This window comes from Sapajus apella, unplaced genomic scaffold, assembly GCF_009761245.1.
Source record: "Sapajus apella isolate SASKATOON/1434 unplaced genomic scaffold, GSC_monkey_1.0 scaffold45, whole genome shotgun sequence".
Taxonomy (NCBI): Eukaryota; Metazoa; Chordata; class Mammalia; order Primates; family Cebidae; genus Sapajus; species Sapajus apella.
The window spans coordinates 19,129,347-19,150,356 of record NW_022436985.1 but is presented as its reverse complement, the minus strand read 5'-3'; the positions used below and the strand labels follow the sequence as shown (position 1 = coordinate 19,150,356).

At 38.5% G+C, this 21,010-nt stretch overlaps 1 protein-coding gene across 1 annotated transcript in view; it reads left to right on the top strand.

Moving 5' to 3' along the window:
* ANXA3 (annexin A3) overlaps nucleotides 1-21,010 on the top strand; it is a 60,172-nt gene that overhangs the window by 36,868 nt on the left and 2,294 nt on the right. Inside the window, exons 7-12 of the mRNA XM_032239831.1 lie at nucleotides 4,377-4,456; nucleotides 8,176-8,232; nucleotides 8,599-8,692; nucleotides 10,137-10,232; nucleotides 13,670-13,728; nucleotides 16,123-16,245. Coding sequence (XP_032095722.1) covers nucleotides 4,377-4,456; nucleotides 8,176-8,232; nucleotides 8,599-8,692; nucleotides 10,137-10,232; nucleotides 13,670-13,728; nucleotides 16,123-16,245 — 509 coding nt within the window. The remainder of the gene's footprint in view (nucleotides 1-4,376; nucleotides 4,457-8,175; nucleotides 8,233-8,598; nucleotides 8,693-10,136; nucleotides 10,233-13,669; nucleotides 13,729-16,122; nucleotides 16,246-21,010) is intronic.

Sequence of the window (21,010 nt, the reverse complement as noted above, 5' to 3'; positions counted from 1 at the left end):
AGAAAGTCTCTGCAATGCAGTTCTGACTCTTAACTACCCCAGGTTAGTGCAGACTTCACAGGTTTAGATCACAGTCCCCACAAGACTACCTTTACCTAAGACACCAGCCCACAAGCTCAGGTGTTCCCAGGCTACTCATGCTTTTAACCAACAGTCTCCAAATTCAGGGTTCTCACTACCCTCTCAGGTTCAAAAGCCCACTAGAATGACACAGAACTCAAATATTGATAAATGCAGTATTACCATAGAGGAAACAAATCAGGGTCTGCGTAGGGAGAGATTTGGAAGTGTCCAGTGGAAGCTTCCACCCTCCTGAAATATTGATGTATCATTATCAACCTGCAAGCTCATTTGATTATTGATAGTCATAGTTTTTATTAGAGTTTCATTATAGAAGCATGATTGATTGAACCATTTTTCATATGATTAAACTTAATCTCCAGTCCCCCTACACTCCCCAGAGGTCAGACTGATATTGTGGCTCAAAGCCTCAACCCTTTAATCACATGGTTGGTCTTTTTGATGTGACCAGCCTTTATTGTGAGTCATCTTGTTAGCATAACTGAGCTGTAGTCCAGGGGACCCACCATGAATAATAAAGACAGTCCAATGACTTGGGAAATCCAAAGGATTTACAGTTTATCTCCCAGGAACCAGGAATAAGACCAGCCCAATTCTTTACTATTCAACAGCCCCGTAGAACCCTCTCCAAGTACTTTAAGGGAGCCACAGTTTCTGTGTTTGTGTCTCATAGAGGTCAGTTGTGTCACAATAGCTTTTGCAGTGGGAAAGGCCCAAAGAAGGAGTACATATTGGTCCTTAGATGGGTGTTAAAGAGGTTGCTTTGGGAAATTCTTGTTAGACAGTAAATACTTCAATGACAAGTGACTCTTTTTTTATTGATGTATTAATTGGATTCTATTCAGAAAAACAGAAACAGCCCTAGGCATTTTAACAGAGAGAATGTAATATAAAGCGTGGCTTAAACTAGGCACAGTGGCTCACGCCTGTAATTCTAGCATTTTGGGAGGCTGAGGTGGGCAGATTATATGAGCGAAGGAGTTTAAGACCAGCCCAGGCAACATGACAAAACCCTATCTCTTAAAAAAAAATACCAAAAATTAGCCGGGTGTGGTGGTCTCAGCTCCTCAGGAGGCTGAATTGGGAGGATCACTTGAGTCTAGGAGATTGAGGTCACAATGAGCCTTGATCATGCCACTGCACTCCAGCCTATCTTGGAAGAAGAAGAAGAAAAAAAAAAAGAATTGCTAAACACCTTTCAAAGGACTGAAAAAGCAAAAAGGGAACAAACAGATTCATGCAGAGTACAACTCCCCAGAGCTGGGAAAACAACAGAAAGTGGTTGAAGTTGTCAGAAACTAGAAGTTAGAAGAGGGACATACCTGGCTGATGTCAGTACCCCAGGGGCTCAGAGCAGAGGCTTAAGGAGCAGGAATTGAGGCCTATGAAAAGAGGGCTCCATCTGGTTGAAGCTGGTACCTCCATGGGGGCCAAAGTGACTCATTCTAAGAGCCTGGAGCCAGTTGCTGGTGTCAGCGTGAAAGGCCTTCACTGGGTTGACACTGACATGAATAGCCATTGACCACCTTGCACTTCTTTCCACCCGCTGCCTTCCCATCCTCCTCTACTCCCCACTACTTGTGAAACCTCATAGGAAGCAGGTACAGAAAGAAGTAGACAAGAGAATTGCTTAATCATTAATGCACCAAAGGGCATGTTGTAGGTGTTTAAAGTATTTCAGGTCAACAAGGTTTGCATATTTTACAAAACCCATCAGAGCCAGGCACTGTATCTCAAGGTGGCTTGGTACTTTCTGGTGTTTCTTAGAAGAGCTGCTGCTCCCCAAGTGGACCTGCCCTGTGACAGATCCCTGGAGCCCGGCATTTAGGTACAAACAGTCCCAGGATGTAAGCTTTATGAGGATGAAGATTTGTGTCTATGTTGTTCACTGCTGTATCCTCAGTTCCAAGAACAGTGGGGGAGATAAGTATAAATATTTATTAAACGAGTGTCCTCAAAATTGAGGTTAAGATCTTAAGAGCCAAGTGAAACTTCTAGCATCCGGGATAGTGTTTTGCAGATATGACAAATGATAATAGCACAAAGTTACCAGAGCCTCAATTTCTATGTGAGCAACACTGTCTAAGGTTACAAGGGATACTACTGCATCAGGGTTACCTTGGTTACTACAGATTAATGATACATAAGAAAATCAAGAAGGAAATCGTGTCAATCATGCATAGCCAAGCTTTACAGAGATTCAAGTCACAGCACTACCTGAGGGACCCAGGTATCTTGTCAGTCTCTTGGCAGCTGGCATCCACTGCCGCCTGTGCTAATGTTTTCCGTGACAGTAACTGTTCCTCTTCCTTTTTGCTGCCATTGTTCTTGACACCAGCAAGTAACATCTCCTCCCTTACCACGTGGTGTTTGTCTACCCAAGCCTTATAAGTACTGGGCATAGTTTTTGGTTATTTTTGGCTACTGTTTTCTTCATTATTGCTAGGAGTCTTATATTTCTTTGTTATTCTACTATCTTTGTCTCCTTTTCTGTGTAGCTCGCCCCCTAAGAGAGAAGATATAATGGGTTCAGGAAGTCACTGTCAAGTTGGCGCTCATAACAGGACCAGAAGTCTTGTATAGCTTATCCAGTGCTGTGGCACAACAGAGTCTAAACAAATAGAGATCTAAATTCTTAACTTTTTCAGTATTCTAAAGTAAATGGTGTGTGAGAGAACACCGAAACAGGGATCAAGAACTCAAAGTTCTAGTGCCGACACCTATACTATTAGAATATGATATCTACTATTATACTCTCCTGTGCCTCAAAATGCATAAAGTCGTTGTCAACTTAGATTGAAATAATTTTTTTAGTCTAATTTCCCACAAAATATTTGAAGTAAAGGGAGAGGCTGTGTGAAATGACTTATAAAGTCTCATCTAAATAATTTCAAAATTATAAAATACTTCCTCAAGTTCTAACAAATGGGAGCTTCATTCTTTTACTTAATATTTTCAAATTTAAAGTTTTTTTTCTAACTAGAATGAAGGATAGATGTAACAACATCATAACCATTAGGTTTAATGATGCCTACTAAATATTATTCTCATTTAGAAAAATAACATTTTTGGTACATTTTACTTAGATGAATTGCTTTGAAAAATTACAGATTTTATTAAAAACAGGTTGAAACTAAAATCATCCTGGGGAAGTTTCCATCTCAATGCAGTTCTTGCTGTTGGATAATCTCAGACCACTTTCTATAACTTTCATTGATTTAAAGAATAAGCATTCTCATGACTGATTTATAGAGTTCTTGAGAATGATGCAGACAGATTTTCAATAGCCACATGGTGTCGCCTGCAACCAGGTGTATAGGGACTCCATGAGAATCACCATCCTGTGGATGGGCAGACAGAGATTTAAAACTGATGGGCACTGCACATCACAGGCCATGCAAAAGGGGCTGCAACTAGTCAGTACTCAAATATACGAACACACAGTTGATGTTTGTGAAGGGAAATGGCATGATTTGGGGTAGCTTTCTTACTTTTGGGAGACACTAGAAAAATATGGTTTAGTTATATTCATTAAGATTAGGGCTAGATTCAATAAAGCAGAAAAATTAAAGTGGCTTACAAAGATAGAAGTTTATTTTTGTCATATGTAAAAGTCTAGACATTGGCAATACTAGGACTAGTATGATAGCTACACAAAGCTTTTAGGAACTCAGGCTTCTTCTTGGTTACTTTCATTCCATCACTAGGAAGTGGTCCTTATCTTCACAGTCCAAGACTGCTACTGAAGATCCAGATGTGAGTTCACATGCAAGGCAGTCAGATGAAAGATGGACATGGCCTCATCACTTTAGGGAGATTTCCCAGAAAAGAGAAATTTGTCTGCTTTCGTTTTACTGTGAAGAACTAAGTTATAGAACTGTACTAGCTGAGAGGAAAGCTGAGAATATAGTTTTTAAGCTATGCACATTATGTCTTGCTTAAGGTTAGTATTCTCTTAGCATGGAAGATGGTCAGAATGGAAATTGAAAGGCAAACTAGTAGCTCATCCACTCCAGCTTTTCCACTATGCATCCCTTAGCACCATTGTCAGATGAAATAAATCATGATTTGCTCCAGAATGACAACTCTTTCTATTCTTTTGCATCTACCATAACACAGTGCAGTAATACTTACAAGAAGAATGTACAATCTCACATGAAGAAATTCAATAAAAGGGCAAGATTTATCTTATAACATATCCATTCTTTGCCAGTGTTGGCATTTAAACCTTTCTCTGTTTTATAATCATATTTTTCAGTTTGTCAAGGCTTAATTTCATTCTGATTTGGTTTCAGTATACAAGAAGAGTCTTGGAGACGACATTAGTTCAGAAACATCTGGTGACTTCCGGAAAGCTCTGTTGACTTTGGCAGATGTAAGGTTTTATTTTTTTAACTCCCGTGTAAGCTGGATGCTCAATAATAATTTTTAGAGAGTTTAAAAATAACCAAACTGAGACAATGAGTTCACAATTTTCCTTATGAAATGTTTGTTCATTTTACATTTTTATTGCTACAAAGCAATATAATGTTTAACCAAGATCATAAAAGCATACATAATAATATAACAACAAAGAAAACTTACTTGAGTCAGTAAATGGAGGTATTTTGGTCAGGGTTCACAATTTTGATATTAGAAGACATTCTGATACATCATCTGATATAAAGTATTTATTTCCATGATAAGTGTCTCCATTTTAAAGAACAGGTTTATTTTCTTTTGGGCTCCAAAGAATAAATATTTCTTTTGTTAGCTTCTAAATTAAATAGGAAGCATGATATGGAAGAATTATTTTTAGAGATGGAAATTAAGAAAGGAATATCAGTCTCAGGATTAAAGAAAAAGGAAAATGATTGCTGAAACTTTAGCCTTGCCACCTTGGAAGAGCTGCCAAACCATTAATCATTCTGTGACCTAATGAGGCCACATCTTACTTTCTCTTTTTAGAAGGCTTATGACTTTTATCATAAAGATGGTAAGGTCAAGGATGAGATGTATTCACAGCTGTGTAGAAGAGAGGAAGTGATTTAAGCCATATCTCACCAATTTTCTTTCAGCTGATTTACATAGCACCTAAAGTGTGAGAAAGTCCCAACGATGGTTTCAGCCTCATGGTTGAAACAGCACTTGTCAAAGTGAGGCATTATGCCATGAGGGAACAATTTGTCTAAATTATGGTTTCAGTTACTTTAAATGTGAAAACCTTACGAAGGCTGAACCCGCAACCCCAAATTTATGAAGCGTTGCTGCAAACATTTGCTCTCAGAGATAGTATCTTCGTAAGTGCATCTGTTTGTGTATAGACATGAACACACCCACCCACAGGAGGCAGTATACAGTAGGGCTCCAGGGCAGGGTTCTAGAATCAAACAGGGCTGGAATCTCATGCTGCCTACTAGCTTTGTATATTTGGGCAAGTTCTTTAAGTCTTAAAGCATTTATTTTTATATCTGTAAAACTAAAATACTAATAGGATGTTATGAAGATTAAGAGAAAGAGAAATTATGTGAAGTACTTAGTGATCAACACATGGTAGTGGTGGTTTGTGAGTATTACATTAAGACCAATGATAATCAGGATTTTTATTATTGGACCAGAGCGTACAGTGAAAGAGAACAATAAAGTAAACAGCAGCAGAGTATCGGCAGCACAGAAAAGAAACCAGACAAAAATCAGACAGGCCTACAAGGACCTAATGTTTGAAAATAAGAACAAATTCATTTTTTTAAAACTATTGTAGCTAAATGTTTCAATCACCTGTAACTTGCTAAATAATTCAGGCAATTTTGTGTTTCCTTTCTGTCTCCTGTCTTTCTATAATGTGTTTAAGTATTTGTACACAACCACACACACTCACACACACTTAAACCATAGAGCCTTTTATATTACAGTTGGTATGGGGATCTTTGAGTTTTTTTTTTTTTTTTTTGGACAGTCTTACTCTGTCACCCAGACTGGAGTGCAGTGGCGCGATCTTGGCTCACTGCAACCTCCGTCTCCCGGGTTCAAGTAATTCTCCTGCCTCAGCCTCCCTAGTAGCTGGGATTATAGGTGCCCGCCACCTCACCCAGCTAATTTTTGTATTTTAGTAGAAACAGGGTTTCACCATTTTGGCCTGGATGGTCTCAAACTCCTGACCTCAAGCAATCCACCTGCCTCGGCCTCCCAATGTGCTGAGATTACAAACATGAGCCATTCTGCCTGGCCTTTGAAGTTTTTTGTTTGTTTGTTTGTTTTTTCCAATAAACTTTACTTTTTAGAGCAACTTAGGATTTATAGAAAAATTGAGCAGAAAATAGAGAGCTCCCATCTGCCCCTTTTCTACTCTCTCCTTTCCCCTATTATCATTGTTATTTCGAGACAGGATCTTGCTCTGTTGCCCAGGCTAGAGTACTGTGGTACAATTCTGGCTCACTGTAGTGTCGACCTCCTGGGCCCAACCAATCCTCCCACTTCAGCCTCCTGAGTAGCTGGGACCACAGGTTCACACCACCACACTCGGCTAATTTTTTTTTTTTTTTTATAGAGAGAAAAGGTCTCACTCTTGCATTAATGTGTGTATTTATTATAGTTGAATGAATATTGATACATTATTATTAACTGAAGTTTACAGTTTACATTAGGGTTCACTCTGTCATATGGATTTTAATAAATGTATAATGTTATATGTCTACCATTACACTATAATAGAGTAGTTTCACTATCCTAAAAGTCCTCTGTGCTCTGCCAATTCATGCCTCTCCTCCGCACCAACAACTGATCTTCTTACTGTCTCTATAGTTTTGCCCTCTCTAGAATGTCCTATAGTTGTAATCATATTGTATGTAGCCATTTCAGACTGGCTTCTTTCATTTAGCTATATGCTTTATTTAAGGTTCTGCTATATCTTTTCATGGCTTGATAGCTCACTTATTTTTAGTACTGAGTAATATTCCATTGTATAGAATATTAATTTCACCTGCTGAAAGGCATCTTGGCTGATTCCAAGTTTCAGAAGCATTATTTATAAATAAAACTTCTGTAAACATTCATGTGCAGGTTTTTGTGTGGACATGTTTTCAACTCCTTTGGGTAAACACCAAGGGGTGCAATTGCTAGATCATATTGTAAGAGGATATTTAGCTTTATGAAAAACTGCAGAACTGTCTTCCAAAGTGGCTGTACCATTTTGCTTTTCCATCAGCAGTGAATGAGAGTTCCTGTTGCCCCACATTCTCACCACTATTTGGTTTTGTCAGTGTTTTGTCAGTGATTTGGAGCCATTCTAATAGGTTGTGTCATGGCATGTTATTGTTTTAATTTTCAATTCTCTAATGACATATAACGTTGAGCATCTTTTCATGTGCTTTCTTGATACCTGTGTGTCTTCTTTGGTGAGATGTCTGTTGAGATCTTTCAACCATTTTTTAGTTGGGTTGTTATCTTCATATTGAGTTTTAAGAGTTCTTTATATATTTTGGATACAAGTTCTTTATCAGATACATGTTACAAATACGTTGTCCCAGTTTGTATCTTGTCTTTTCTTCCACGTAAGACCTCTGTGTTGGGTTGGGCACGGTGGTTCACACTTGTATTCCCAGAGATTTGGGAGGCTGAGGTGGGAGGACAGCTTGAGGCCAGGAGTTTGAGGCCAACCTGGGCAACATAGCAAGATCCCATCTCTAAGAAAATTTAAAAATTAGCTGTGTGTGGTAGTGCTGGTGGTGTGCACCTGTAGTCATATTAACTACTCAGAAGACAGTAGTGGGAAGATAGCTTAGCCTTGGAGTTCAAGGTTATAGTACGCTATGATTGCAGCACCACACTCTAGCCTGACCAACAGAGAGCAAGACCCTATCTCTAAAAAAAAAAAAAAAAAAAATAGACCTCTGAATTTTCAGAGGAGGGAACTGAGGCCCCCAAAATTATGTGATTTGCTAAAAATTTCATGACTAGCCAATGCAGAACCAGAACTGGAGCCCAGAGTACCTGATATTTCTGTGCAACTTGTCCTGCATTGAAGAAAATTCACTAAGATGCCCTGCTGTTTGAAGTACTTGTGTTAGAATCTTCTGTCTTTAAAGGATGGCCCTTGTTTTCGTCATCCCTGTTTAGGGCAGAAGAGATGAAAGTCTGAAGGTGGATGAGCATCTGGCCAAAAAAGATGCCCAGGTCAGTAATAAAGCGGGAAAACATTTCCTTTACCTGTTCTTCTTTGTGGCTGCCTTTGCATTTATGTGAAAAGGGAGAAAAATAGCACCAAGGGGGGCTTTTCTTTTTCCCTTTTTTTTTTTTTCCTGTTTGAAAGGGAAGCTTGAAGCTTTGGGTCCCAACCCCAACCTTTTGCCTGCCCCAGTGGTAGTTATCATTCTCCTTGGCTCCTGCCAGCCCAATCTTTAGATTTCTAGTCTGCTGAAAGTAAGAGACTTAGATAGTAGATGATTGCACTGACCTCTAAAATACAGCTCCCACTCTTCTCATGTCACCTCTCAAAAAAAGAAAAGACTTGTGTCTGTAATAACATTCTTTTGTGAATAGGTTCTTTATAATGCTGGGGAGAACAGATGGGGCACGGATGAAGACAAATTCACTGAGATCCTGTGTTTAAGGAGCTTTCCTCAACTAAAACTAAGTATGGACTCATATTAAAATTTTTTCTGTTGCATGTTGTTTTTACAAATGTTTTTGCATTTAGTGTACAAAGACCTAGCAAAATGAAGTTTAAAATTGCAAAGTCTGTTTCAGTTTATTCCTTAACACTTCAGGAAACAAAATGGGGAAGCTGTATTATAATTCAAGGAAGTACTAACACCACACTTTTATTTTTCTGTACAGGCTGAGTAGATTACCTAGTGAGTGATGGGTAATACATGGGGGAGGGAAGTAGCAGGAAGAAAAAAAAAGAGGCCATCCTCTAGGGTGAGAGCAGAAGGCCTTTTTCCTGTGGGATGGAGGAACCAACTGCTTCTGCTCCACCTAACAGTTCTCCCTAGTTAGCCACTTCCAGAAAAGCCAGACATTGCAGGTGAGTCTCTGCTGACACATCGATACTTACTAACCTTCAGCTCTTTCTGATAGGGAGGTAAGTAGTAGAATGGACCGACTCTTATTGTCAGACCAGCCATTACATGGAAATGTGGGTACCTACCCTCTCGCTCATGGCATCTCCCAGAGTTGTTCTGGAAGCAACAGCACCTAGAAAACTAAAACTCCATTTACTGTGAACATCTTCTGACTGTGGCTTCCAGGTGCTAGTTTACAGAACAACCACACAGCAAGACCAAGCTTATGCCGAGTTGACAGAACAATGATTAAACATAGGATGTTTCTGTGACTTTGAAATTCTGAAATTGTTCTTTCTTAACTTTTGTACTAAAATCACATTTATTTTATAAAATAATGATAACAGTATGTGATCATTGCTTTATTAATCTCTTTGTTTGAAACACAAAAACCAAATAGCTCTAGGTCTCTCTCTAAAATTTCTTTTTTTAAAAAATTTACTTGGTAAAAATTTACTTGGCTTACAAGATATGCCTGTATACTTGGTGACGTATGTACAGGTTTTGCTTGGGACAAATACTGATCAAGAAATTCAAATGCCTTCTGGGAGGTGTGAAGTGTGGGCCATGCCGCCCTAGGAAATGATTTATTCAGCACAAGGAAGTCTTCATAATTAAGATTTCTTTAGCAGAGAAAACATATTTGACTAGTGATTACAGTCTCATTTCCCAGGTGCTGCTATAAATAAAATTAAAAATAACCCACCTTACTAGATAAATTATTTATTATTTAACTATTTAGATTATTTAAAATGCTTACCACTTGAGAAAAGGGTAAAGAGAAAGAGAGCTCATTGAAGAAAATTATCTAGGGAGCTTGGGTTTCATTGTGGATGATTTTCTTTAAAAGGAACAAAAAGAAAAACAAAAACTTCTGTGCCCAAATTCTCATGGTTTCAAGAGAGAGTTTTTTAGGTTGCTACTTGATCTTCTGCATGTCAAATAAAAAACTAGAATATGTTCAATTGTGGTCAACTAGGTTGCTTTAAATAATTCTGTGGTGTTTCTTTTTAGCATTTGATGAGTACAGAGCTATCAGCCAAAAGGACATTGCAGACAGCATAAAAGGAGAATTATCTGGGCATTTTGAAGACTTACTGTTGGCCATAGGTAAGCCTTTGAGTGCTGGTAAACCAAGTTACTTTGAGCTTATTTTAACTCAATGTCAAGGTCTGCTCCTTTTGGGCAAGAATCCTGACTAATCCATCTTTTTATCCTCCCTACAGCCCCCAGCATGATCCAGGGTACACACAGTATGCCCAACAAATATTGTTAAATTAATGCATGAAGAAGTTATTTTTTTGAGCCATTTTTTCTTTTTTTTGAAACAGGATCTCACTCTGTTGCCCAAGCTGGAGTGCAGTGGCACAATCTTGGCTCACTGTTGACTCTGATTGAATTGCTATAAGATAGGTAAAGGAAGCTAAGAAAGGGAAAACCTTCTTCTTCAATTAAAAAAGTGGAATTGAGATCAGTATCCATGATTAGTTCTCGGACTCTGCCAGTGGCAATGATGTAACCAGTTAAATTTTTTTCCATTTTATATTGTTAATCTTTTATTTATTTATTTATTTATTTATTTATTTATTTATTGAGATGAAGTCTCTGTTGCCCCAGCTGGAGTGCAGTGGCTCAGTCTCAGCTCACTGCAACCTCCACCTTCTAGGTTCAAGCGATTCTTGTGCCTTAGCCTCCCAAGCAGCTGGGTTTACAGGCACGCGTTACCACGCCTGGCTAATGTTTATATTTTTAGTAAAGACAGGACTTCACCATGTTGGCCAGGCTGATCTTGAACTCCTGACCTCAAGTGATCCGCCCGCCTCACCCTCCCAAAGTGCTGGGATTACAGGCTTGAGCTACCATGCTCCGCCTATACTGTTAATCTTTATGTTAATTCTGCTTGTTGTTTTTCATCTGGTGTTCTTTTTAAGCCATAATGTTTGAAAAACTTTATTGACATGTACAAACTCTCATTCATTGAGCTAAGGAGCATTCTTGAAAGTATATATTGAGTTATGTATTACATTTGGGCTATAATGCACATTATTTTATCATGTAAAAAAATACCTTATAATTCAACTAATTTAAAGTTTAAAATATGTCACACTTTCATTTTCTATTTCAGTCTACCTTTGGGATAAATCAGTTTTTTAAATGTTTTTATTGAGATATAACTCACGTACCATAAAATTCACCCATTCAAAGTGCAATTCAATGCTTTTTAATATAGTCACAGAGTTTTGCAACCATCACCACAATCTAAGTTTAGGACATTTTAATCAGCCCCGAAAGAAACCCTGTACTTATTGGCAGTCACTCTCCAATCCTCCCCACCCCCTGACTCCTGGTAATCATTAATCTACTTTTTGTCTCTATAGATTTGCCTGTTCTGCATATTTCATATACAAGGAATCCAATACAATGGTCAACACATAGTTTTTGACATGAAAAACCATCTGAGCTGTGTCATCTTAGAATCCTGTAGTAGAAGCCTATTAGCTGCCAAATAAAAACAAACCCAGACTTAAGTAAGGAGAGGCTTTATTCAGAAAGACTATTATGGTAGAGAGAACACATTGATTTCAGAAACATGCAAGACTGGACTGGGTGTGATGGCTCACACATGTAATCCCATTACTTTGAGAGAAGAGGAACACTTAAGGCCAGGCGTTCAAGACCATCCTGGGCAACATAGTGAGAGCAACATTCTGAGACTGTTTCAGTGGCAATGATGTAACTGGTTAATATTTTTCCATTGTATATTGTTAATTTTTATTGTAAAGATTCTATAAAAAATAAAAAATGAGCTAGGTGGGTTGAGTAGTCCCAGCTATTCAAGGGGCTGAGGTAGGAAGAGCACTTGAGCCCAGGAGGTTGAGGCTCCAGTGAGCCATGATGGTGCCGCTGCACCCAAGCCTGAGTGACAGAGGGAAGACCTCATCTCTAAAAGATGGGGAAAAATGTGCAAAAGTTTCAAAATCCAAAATAAAAGTCTTAGCAGCAGCTTTTAATGTTGAGCAAGCATGAGGGCATTATCATTGGGGATTGACAGGAAATGCCTCTAGCGGTGGACAGCTGGATTAGCAAAATAAGCTGCAAAAGAAGCATGTTCTGCATTTTAGGGCTTGCTCAGGATTGGGGGCAAGCCAGAGTTCAGGGACATGTGGCAAGAGAAAGGCCTGATGGGAATTTGGTCAAGACAATGAAGAGGGTAGGGAATGGGCAATTATGAGTTCTTGGTCGCAGCAATTCTTAACTCTAATGGACTCCCAAGCTTCCCTGCCTATGGTACTAGGTCAGAAAGCCTCCTTACCACTGAAACGTACTGCCACCTTCCAAAACTTTCAGGCATGAAGAACAAATCTGGTAGTTAAGAACATAAAGCAGAAGGCAAGCTGAAGGGTGGCAAGGATCATGAAAAGAAGGGATTGCACAAATCTAGTTGGCAGGGAGGTGACTGGAAAGCTTAATAGGATGAAAGTGGCCATAATTATTATTATTTTTTTTTTATCAAACTACTAAGGCTTAATGCGAGTTTATTGGTTTGAATGGATAGTTTCTTGTCAGAGAACTTCACATAACAGCTTTATTCTAAATGCTGTTTTTGGGTTTCTACACATTTCTCCTTCTATTTCCCTTAAATTACGTAGACAAAAGCCAAAACTCTTTTAACTTTCCTTAAGAGAGTTTATAAACCATGATGAGAAAGTCACTTATTCTTGTTCTGAGCTCCAGAATTCATTATAAAATCCATTCACTTTTGGTTGGATTCCTACCTAGAGATCAGGTTTAAGATTATAAAAATAATTGTGTTGCTGTAAATAGGTTTGTTTCTTACAGAGCTTTCTATTCCTATTTTCATTTTATTTAAAAGATAATCGACTCTCATGCTTTTGTCAATTTCCTTTTTCTTGTTTTATTTCTGCTTTACTTGTTATTTCAAAATAAAGAATTGAAAGATTGTATTTTTAAAAAAATTTTTTTAGGCAACTGAATTTAGATGGCAGGTACTTGTTCTAATGGAGTCACTCTAACCAGTCTATACATTCTAATCCAGTCATTTAAAAGAAAATTCTTTCCATAGGAGAAATTGCTTTTAAATGGAACTCCAGTGCCCCTTCATACCTAGTGAGTTATTTGGAGCAACATTGCTGCAGTTGCTAGGCCCAAGTTGTTCATCAGTGGCCCGAGATGTTAGCAGCTGAGCAGTGGTGCACCCTAGGGAGTTATCAGTGAAAGCGTAGGTGTTCAGTGTGTCTGGGATCCAGAGATGAGTCAGACGCTGTGGGAGTTTCTTTGGCAGGTAATTTTATTTTCGCCATGGCTGGAGATAATTACTGTGCTAAAGTTCTGTGCAAATATGACGTTAAAAGGCTTTGAAAATCAGGGTAGTCAGCTTTTCTTTCATTCCAAGTAAAAGCCAGTCGTGGGGAGGAGGTAAAGTGGTATTGCAGTCCAAAGAATCTTTTTAAAAATGATATTACTTACTATAGATTAATCCAATTTCTGTTCCATGAAGCTGAACGTTACTTTGCTTTTTATAACAGTTCATTGTGTGAGGAACACGCCGGCCTTTTTAGCTGAAAGACTGCATCGAGCTCTGAAGGTTGGTCTGGAAAGTTCATGTGCATTCTTACTATCCCTTAATTCCTTTGGGGAGTTATGCAAATAGTAGAACAAATATTTAAGAATTTCTCCTTTTAATGTAATTTAAACATTTTAAGATAAATTATATTATAGCAAATCAAGGTATGATACAATACACTCTTTACAGACACCTGATTTTCTCTTCAAAATAAACAGAGCCGGATTTATGAAATAATTTTTTTTCTAAGTAGGTATAGCTTGATTTCTATTTAATTAAAACATTCTTATTTTCTCTAATATGATGAGTTTAAGTAAATGCTAATATTCCACTTGTATGAAAGGTAAAAATTTATGTATAATTTAAACATTTTTAAGTTCATCCTCTATTTTAAATAGAAAATGAGAAGGTAAAAATATGGCTTAACGTTGATGGAGTGTCATATTTCTTTTCCACTTGGTTTTCTACAGTAGCTAATTTGTCTACTAATGTGTCTAGTAGGTTAATAGTATTTTAATCCATGTAGAGATAGGTACAGAGAAGCATTGACTACATTGTTTTCTCTACTTCACAGTAAGTGCAGGCAGTAGAACTTGTTTTAGAAAGCCAGACCTCAAACTTGAGATCCAGTAGATCCCATAGCCTCTCAAGCTGCCTTGCTTGAAATGAACCAAGCTGAGTTGGCAGCCTTTAACGATGCTGTAACTCTGTGTTTGCTTGTCTGTCTTTACTGCCAGATGATGAGCTCCATGAGTACAGGCTCTTGTTTATCCTCACACCCTAGGCCAGGGCCTTGTGCATAGAAGATGCTTACCTCGATCTCTTTACCCGCCATTTCCTGCAATCCCACATGGACCTTCAAAGTTATATACCAAGTGAACACATCCTTTCCCTCACTTCTCCCAGCCCCAGATCTACTCCCTTTCCACTGTTTATCACAGAGAATGGCTCCAACAGGAACTTGCCCAGCTCTCTTTAGCTGTACCATCCCTTGCCAGGCTTGTTCACTATGTCTCAGCCACCCCAGGCTTCTTTCCATTCCTCAGCTGTGGCAAGTCTATTCTCACATCACAGTCTTTGCCTCCTGTGGAATTGCCCTCTCTGGAATGCTCCTCCTCTAGATTGATCTGACTCCGTCTCATCTTTCAGGTCTCAGCTCTCCTCCTAAGAGAGGTCTGCCTTGGCTACACCAGGCCAATTCGTTCCCTTTCGGCCACTCTCCACGCCATTTCCAGCTTTATTTTCTTCATAGATCTTACCACGATTTACCTAAGCAATAGTCAATTTACTTTATTGTCTGTCTCCAGCTACTAGAATGTAATCTCCATGCAAACAGCGATATAATCTGTTCTGTTCACCACCATATGCACAGTACATGGAACAATGCCTAGCTATAGTAGATGCTCATAAGCATTTGCTGGGTGAATTACATAGATAAATGGAATATCATTTAGTATGTTACCATCATTAATTAGATCAAAATCTACCTATCGGCTCAGCTAGAAATTTTACAGTCTCTCTCTTTTTCATTATCCCGTAGTGATACATCACTATGTTTTGTCTATCCATGCACATAAGCAAATCTCAATTCTTCCCATTTTCTCCGTTCCTACTGCCTTTATTCTAGGGATGGCCATTGTCATCTCTTAATTACTTCAGCCTCCTTGAGATGAGTCTCAAAGCCTCTAGTCTTAACTCCCTTATCTTCATTCTATTCCTACCTTGCAATCTGTTTGGATTCTCATTCTGCGAAGTGATTTTCTGAAACCATGAATTTGATCTGATCTCAACATTCTCATGTTTAAAATATTACGGTAATTCTCCACACTTAGGATAAAGTCAGAATTTCATTTCGTGGTTAACAAAGTCTGGCCTTTCCAGACAAATCTCTTGTTGTTCCTCTAATTACTTACGTATCCTTGAATGTGGCATTCTTTCTTGCCCTAAACCTTCACACCTGCTATTTCCTCTATAGGAACCTTCTCTCCTTCCTATATGAACCTACTCCTTCCCATTGTTGACTGTTTAGTCCTCACTTAAATGTCACTTTCTCTGACGTTTCCTAATCCCTAATCTTTCTTAGGTCCTCCTGAAGTGTGCTCCCATGGTACCCAATATTTTCAACATGTCAGGCTGTTTTGCAATGGCTTACTTTCTTGCCTGTATTCTTTACAAAGTTGGAAGCTTAACACAGGTGTCTCATCTCTGTTTTGCAGTATTTAGCACGATGCTGGCACAGAGTAGGTGCTCAACAAATATTTCTTGAGTAATGAATGATGAGTTTGATGATAAATGAAAAAGAATCACTGTGGCTGAATATTTTGCACACCATCACCTGGTTCCTATAAATATAGATCTCTATGTTGTTTTGTGACCAATGACATTTGTATTGTGAACCCCTGCATTTCTTAACAGGGTGCTGGAACTGATGAGTTTACTCTGAATAGAATAATGGTGTCCAGATCAGAAATTGACCTACTGGACATTCGAACAGAGTTCAAGAAGCATTATGGCTACTCCCTATATTCAGCCATTAAAGTAAGTCTCTTTTTAAAAATAACAAAATATATTTTGCCCTTCTCTACTCATCTTCTTACTCTTATATTCCTTAAAATATAAAGATATGTGACATATTTCTCTCTCCTTCTCAATGCATAAATGTGTTGTCTGAGTTTAAAATAGTAGCAACAAAATGTCCCTTATTTTCAGCTGTAAAATCCCTGGCATATAATAAACACTCAATATATTTTTTAGGTGTACTAGCTACTAATTTTCTTCTTTTGTGACTTATGTATGCAAGTTGTTTACCTGTTTTTATATAGCACTTTTTTATTTATTTCAGTCTTTATGACAGTGTAAGTTTTTTTCCCCCCCCCAAAGCAGCATTTATTTACCCATTGAATTCCAAAACATTTATTTTAGAAGTCTGGCATCTCATAATCACCCATCTTGATTGACATGAGCTGACACACATGGCACTGTCAGGATACACAAGGACAATGGCCAAAGAGTTACAAAAAATAAATCCATGATTCTTAAACAATTGCAACCAAAAAAAAAAGTTACAAGTATCAAAACTTTTAGATGCATTGCATCGAAAAGAAGGTTTGTGCACGTCATAATTTAAAGAGGCAAAAACAAGGCACTACTGAAACGTCACGTTAAACAGTTTATTATAAAGCGGATGGAAAGGAGCAAGTTGTCTCTCTGTATCAGCTTCCCTTAACAGTTTTCCATTAGTTGAAGAAAGAGGTGGGAGGGGTGAATTCATTTTTGCATGCACAAGATGTACTTCTTAATGAAACACTATTAGCTTGTTTTAAATGGATATTTTAAATACCAACTGTAGCCTTTGTTGGCTAATTCTTTCTAATCTCCCCCGTTACTTTCGCCTGGATTTCCCATAGATCAACAGGCGTAGTGAAATGCCTCATCAGACAGACCTCTTATATATTTTAAATTTCCTCTTTGTTTTACATGAGACAGCATGGTTCTGCAGCTTAGAGTCCTTTTCATTTAAGTATATAGGAAACTTTCTCGTTTTATTTAATAGCCGTATATTATTCCATTGTTTGTGTATTTGTGCCCACCACAGCAATAGAGGCTTCCAGTTTATTGCTATTACAGACAATGTTGTATAAGGCACACACAGCTTCATCAGGTACAAGTGTATCTGTGGGATGAATTCTCAGAAATAGGATTGCTGAGACAGATAGGAATGCATTTTAAATTTTGACAAGTATTACCAATTGAACTCCATTTTGTACTTCCATGGGGAATATATGAGTCCTTCTTTGTCCGTGGCCTTGGCACAGAGGGTATTTCCAAATTTTTGGGTTTTTTAAACTTTTTTTTTTTTTTTTTTTTTTAGAAATGGGGTATTGCTGTGTTGCCCAGGCTAAAGTGCAGTGGCTTTTCACAGGTGCAATCATGGTACATTGTAGCCTAGAACTACTGGGCTCAAGTAATTCTCTTGCCTTAGCCTCCAAGTAGCTGGGACTGTAGGTGTACCCCACTAAATTTTTGGGTTTTGTAATCTGATAGGTAAGGAATTGTGTCTTAGTGTTAATTGTAATGTACATATTTCTTCGCATAAGTGAGGTTGAATATATTTTCATGTTTTAAATAACATTTGTATTTCTCTTTCTGTGATATGCCTTTTTAAATTCTTTGTCCCTGTTCTTTGGGGTTTTTGTTCTTTTTGGTCTAAGTTTCTTTTTCACATAAGGTAGATTAGTTTTTTTGCCTGGTCATAGTTTCCCAGTCTGTTCTTTGTCCTTTGACTTGGCCGAAAGTATTTTTTTTTTCCAAACGGGTTGCAATTTTTTTTAATTAAGTAATTTTTTCACATTTTTTTTATTTTTGAAAAAATCTGGTCCCTTCTCTTTCTTTCATTCTGGATGAGAATCTTCCTAAAATGGACTCCTTCCTTTCTGTTTTAATGTATGAAACCAAGTTTCCTTGTTTTCAGATCTCAATTAATATCTTAGACACTTTGGATAAATTACAAATTATTTGAATTAATAAGGCAGTAAGGCTGACAACAATTGTACAAGAGGGCTTCTGTACCTTACGCTCATGACTCAAAAGTATTAGTCCCAATGGGAAGTTGGAAACTAGTTAGCGGTGGACTAAGGGACTGGCCCCAGACCTGCTCAGCAGCCTTCCATTGATTTACTTTTCTACCTCGGTGCTCCAGACCACATATGAAAGTCTCTAGTAAATGAGTGATAGAGTATTAGTCCAAGTTGGTTCCCTGGAACAAAGTGGAAGCTGAGGTTGGTGAGTGGGGCAATCCACCGTCCTCGCCTTCAGGGCCACACTGACTAGGGGAAAAGATAGAGTCAGGGCTGCCTTCGCAGAGGACTTGCAGGCTATGCAGACCTCTCCATCTCCATCTACTTGGATGCTACTCCATCTACCCTTGAATGTCTTGAGGAAATCAGCACTAGAGAGTGTTGGATGCAGGTGGATTCTCTGAGGTCTAAGCTGAGAGTTGGGGCCTGGAGGGCAAGCCAGGACGAAGAGGGAAGCAGCAGCCAAGTGGAGAGTGTTTGCTCTGAGTGCCGAGGGTCCAAAACTAGGGGTAGAGTCCATGCTGTTTAGACACTCTAGGCTGTGGATCATTTATGCACCGTGTAGATCCTGATCCTGGGTAGCTCCCCAGCAGCACCCTCTCTCAAGCCCCTATGAGGCTGGAGCCCTACCTCTCTGAGATAACTTACACCGAGTGATGGCCCCTGGGGACACCTGGCTTAGACCACATTCCAATGTCACTGCCAGCAGTTGGGGTCTTAGGTCCAACCTTCACTATGGCCCTACCCACAATAGCCATCCTTGACCAGGCACAAATATTAGCCTGGATCTTTCTGCAGCCGTCTTGGGAAGGTTCCTATCTCTAACTTTACCAATGGCTTTTGAATGAATGAATGAATGAATGAATGAACATCAATCAGGTAACTAGATTCATTCACTAAAATTTCTCTTTTTTTTTTTGAGACAGAGTCTCACATTGTCACCTGGGCTGGAGGCAATGGTGTGATCTCCGCTCACTGCAACCTCTGTCTCTCGGGTTCAAGCAATTCTCCTGCCTCAGCCTCCTGAGTAGCTGGGATTACAGGTGCACACCACCACGCCCAGCTAAGTTTTTGCATTTTTAGTGGAGACGGGATTTCACTATGTTGGCCAGGCTGGTCTCAAACTCTGACCTCGTAATCCACCCACCTCGGCCTCCCAAAGTGCTGGGATTATGGGCATGAGCCACCACACCTGGCCACTGTCTCTCTTTTTCTAATCAAGGCTTTTGTTTTTGCACTAATCTTTTACAGAAAGAGATGCAGAGATGCATGAATAAGTTGAAATCAGGAACTTACTCAAAAAGGCAATTCTCAGACTGTACCTGGGGCTTAGCACAAATTGCATCAACTGCTCACACTCAATTCTGTTTGAATCAGTCCTGACACATCACAATAGTTTCAATCATCAGAGGAAGATTCAATAACATTAACCATATTGTAGTTACTAAGGCAGAAAAATAGACTCACACATTTTCTAAAGACTGTCAGTAACAAGGTTGAGACATAAAGAGGGCTTTCAGTTCACCCTCAGCAAACCAGAAAATTAAATTAACCAGTGGCTCTCCATCCCCTAATGGTCTGGGTAATTGAGGATTATTGTATTAGAAAACATTTAAACTATTTGTAGTTTGATAGAAAAGAAAAATCCATCATTGAAAACTTCAGTTTGCAATTTGAAATAATACAAGATTCCTTTATTCCTACCACCTCACATATATTATTAAGTAATCTCATTACATTTTTGCCATTGATGAACAGGATCATTTTAGATGGTTGTTTTTTGAAATTCACAGGGTAGAGTTCCATTTTGTATATCATCTCAGCCTGTCATCCCATCTTCTTTCTTCCACGTATTGTTTAGACATTTCTCTGTCCATTGACACCTTTCTCAGATGACTAGTGGGAAGAAGAAGGCAAGGAAGAACAGAGGTGAAAAACCAATGTGTACCTCTTATTACTTATTAAGAAGATATTATGGAAAATTTAGATGAAATTATGTTTTTTGGTAGTTTTCCTTGGTCAACAAATCCTGTATTTATTTAATAAATAGCACAATACCAAGATTTTTATGGGAAAATATAGTAGCCACTCACAATAAACTCATAATCTATGAGGAGACTTGAGGTAGTTATTAAAAATATTATAAGATAATTGAAACAACATATAATTAAATATTATATTGTTGGGTTTAGAACTAGTAACATAGGAATTGAGAAGAAAAGAAGTTTGGGGTTAGAGAAATGGATCTTGAGCCTTCCTTTCAGGTCAACAAGCATATGTTGAGTGTCTCCTATGGGCCAGGTGCTCTGCTAGTCAGTGGGGTCTTAAAGGTAAATGCTCTAGAAACAGGTATGGGAAGAGGCAAGAGGGAAAGAAGTTGTAAGGCACTTGTTTGATTAGAAGGTCTACCTTGGGGAGTATTGAGAAATAAAATCCGGTCTACCTTGGGGAATACTGAGAAATAAAATCCAAGTAGCAAGATGAGCTCACTTGAAAGAGAGCTTTGAGATCAGGGAATTGCACTTTATTCATTCAATTAAAAATACTAATCAAATGCATACTACGTGCTAGGCTCAGAGTTACAATTATAAGCAAAGGTGGTGGAGTGAGGGAGGACATTTTATGCCCTTATAGAATTACAACTATGTTAAATGTAAAGGAAAGTGACATTGTGATAAAAGATCCTATAATAGGAGGACTTGGCTTACAGGAAAAAATCATGATTC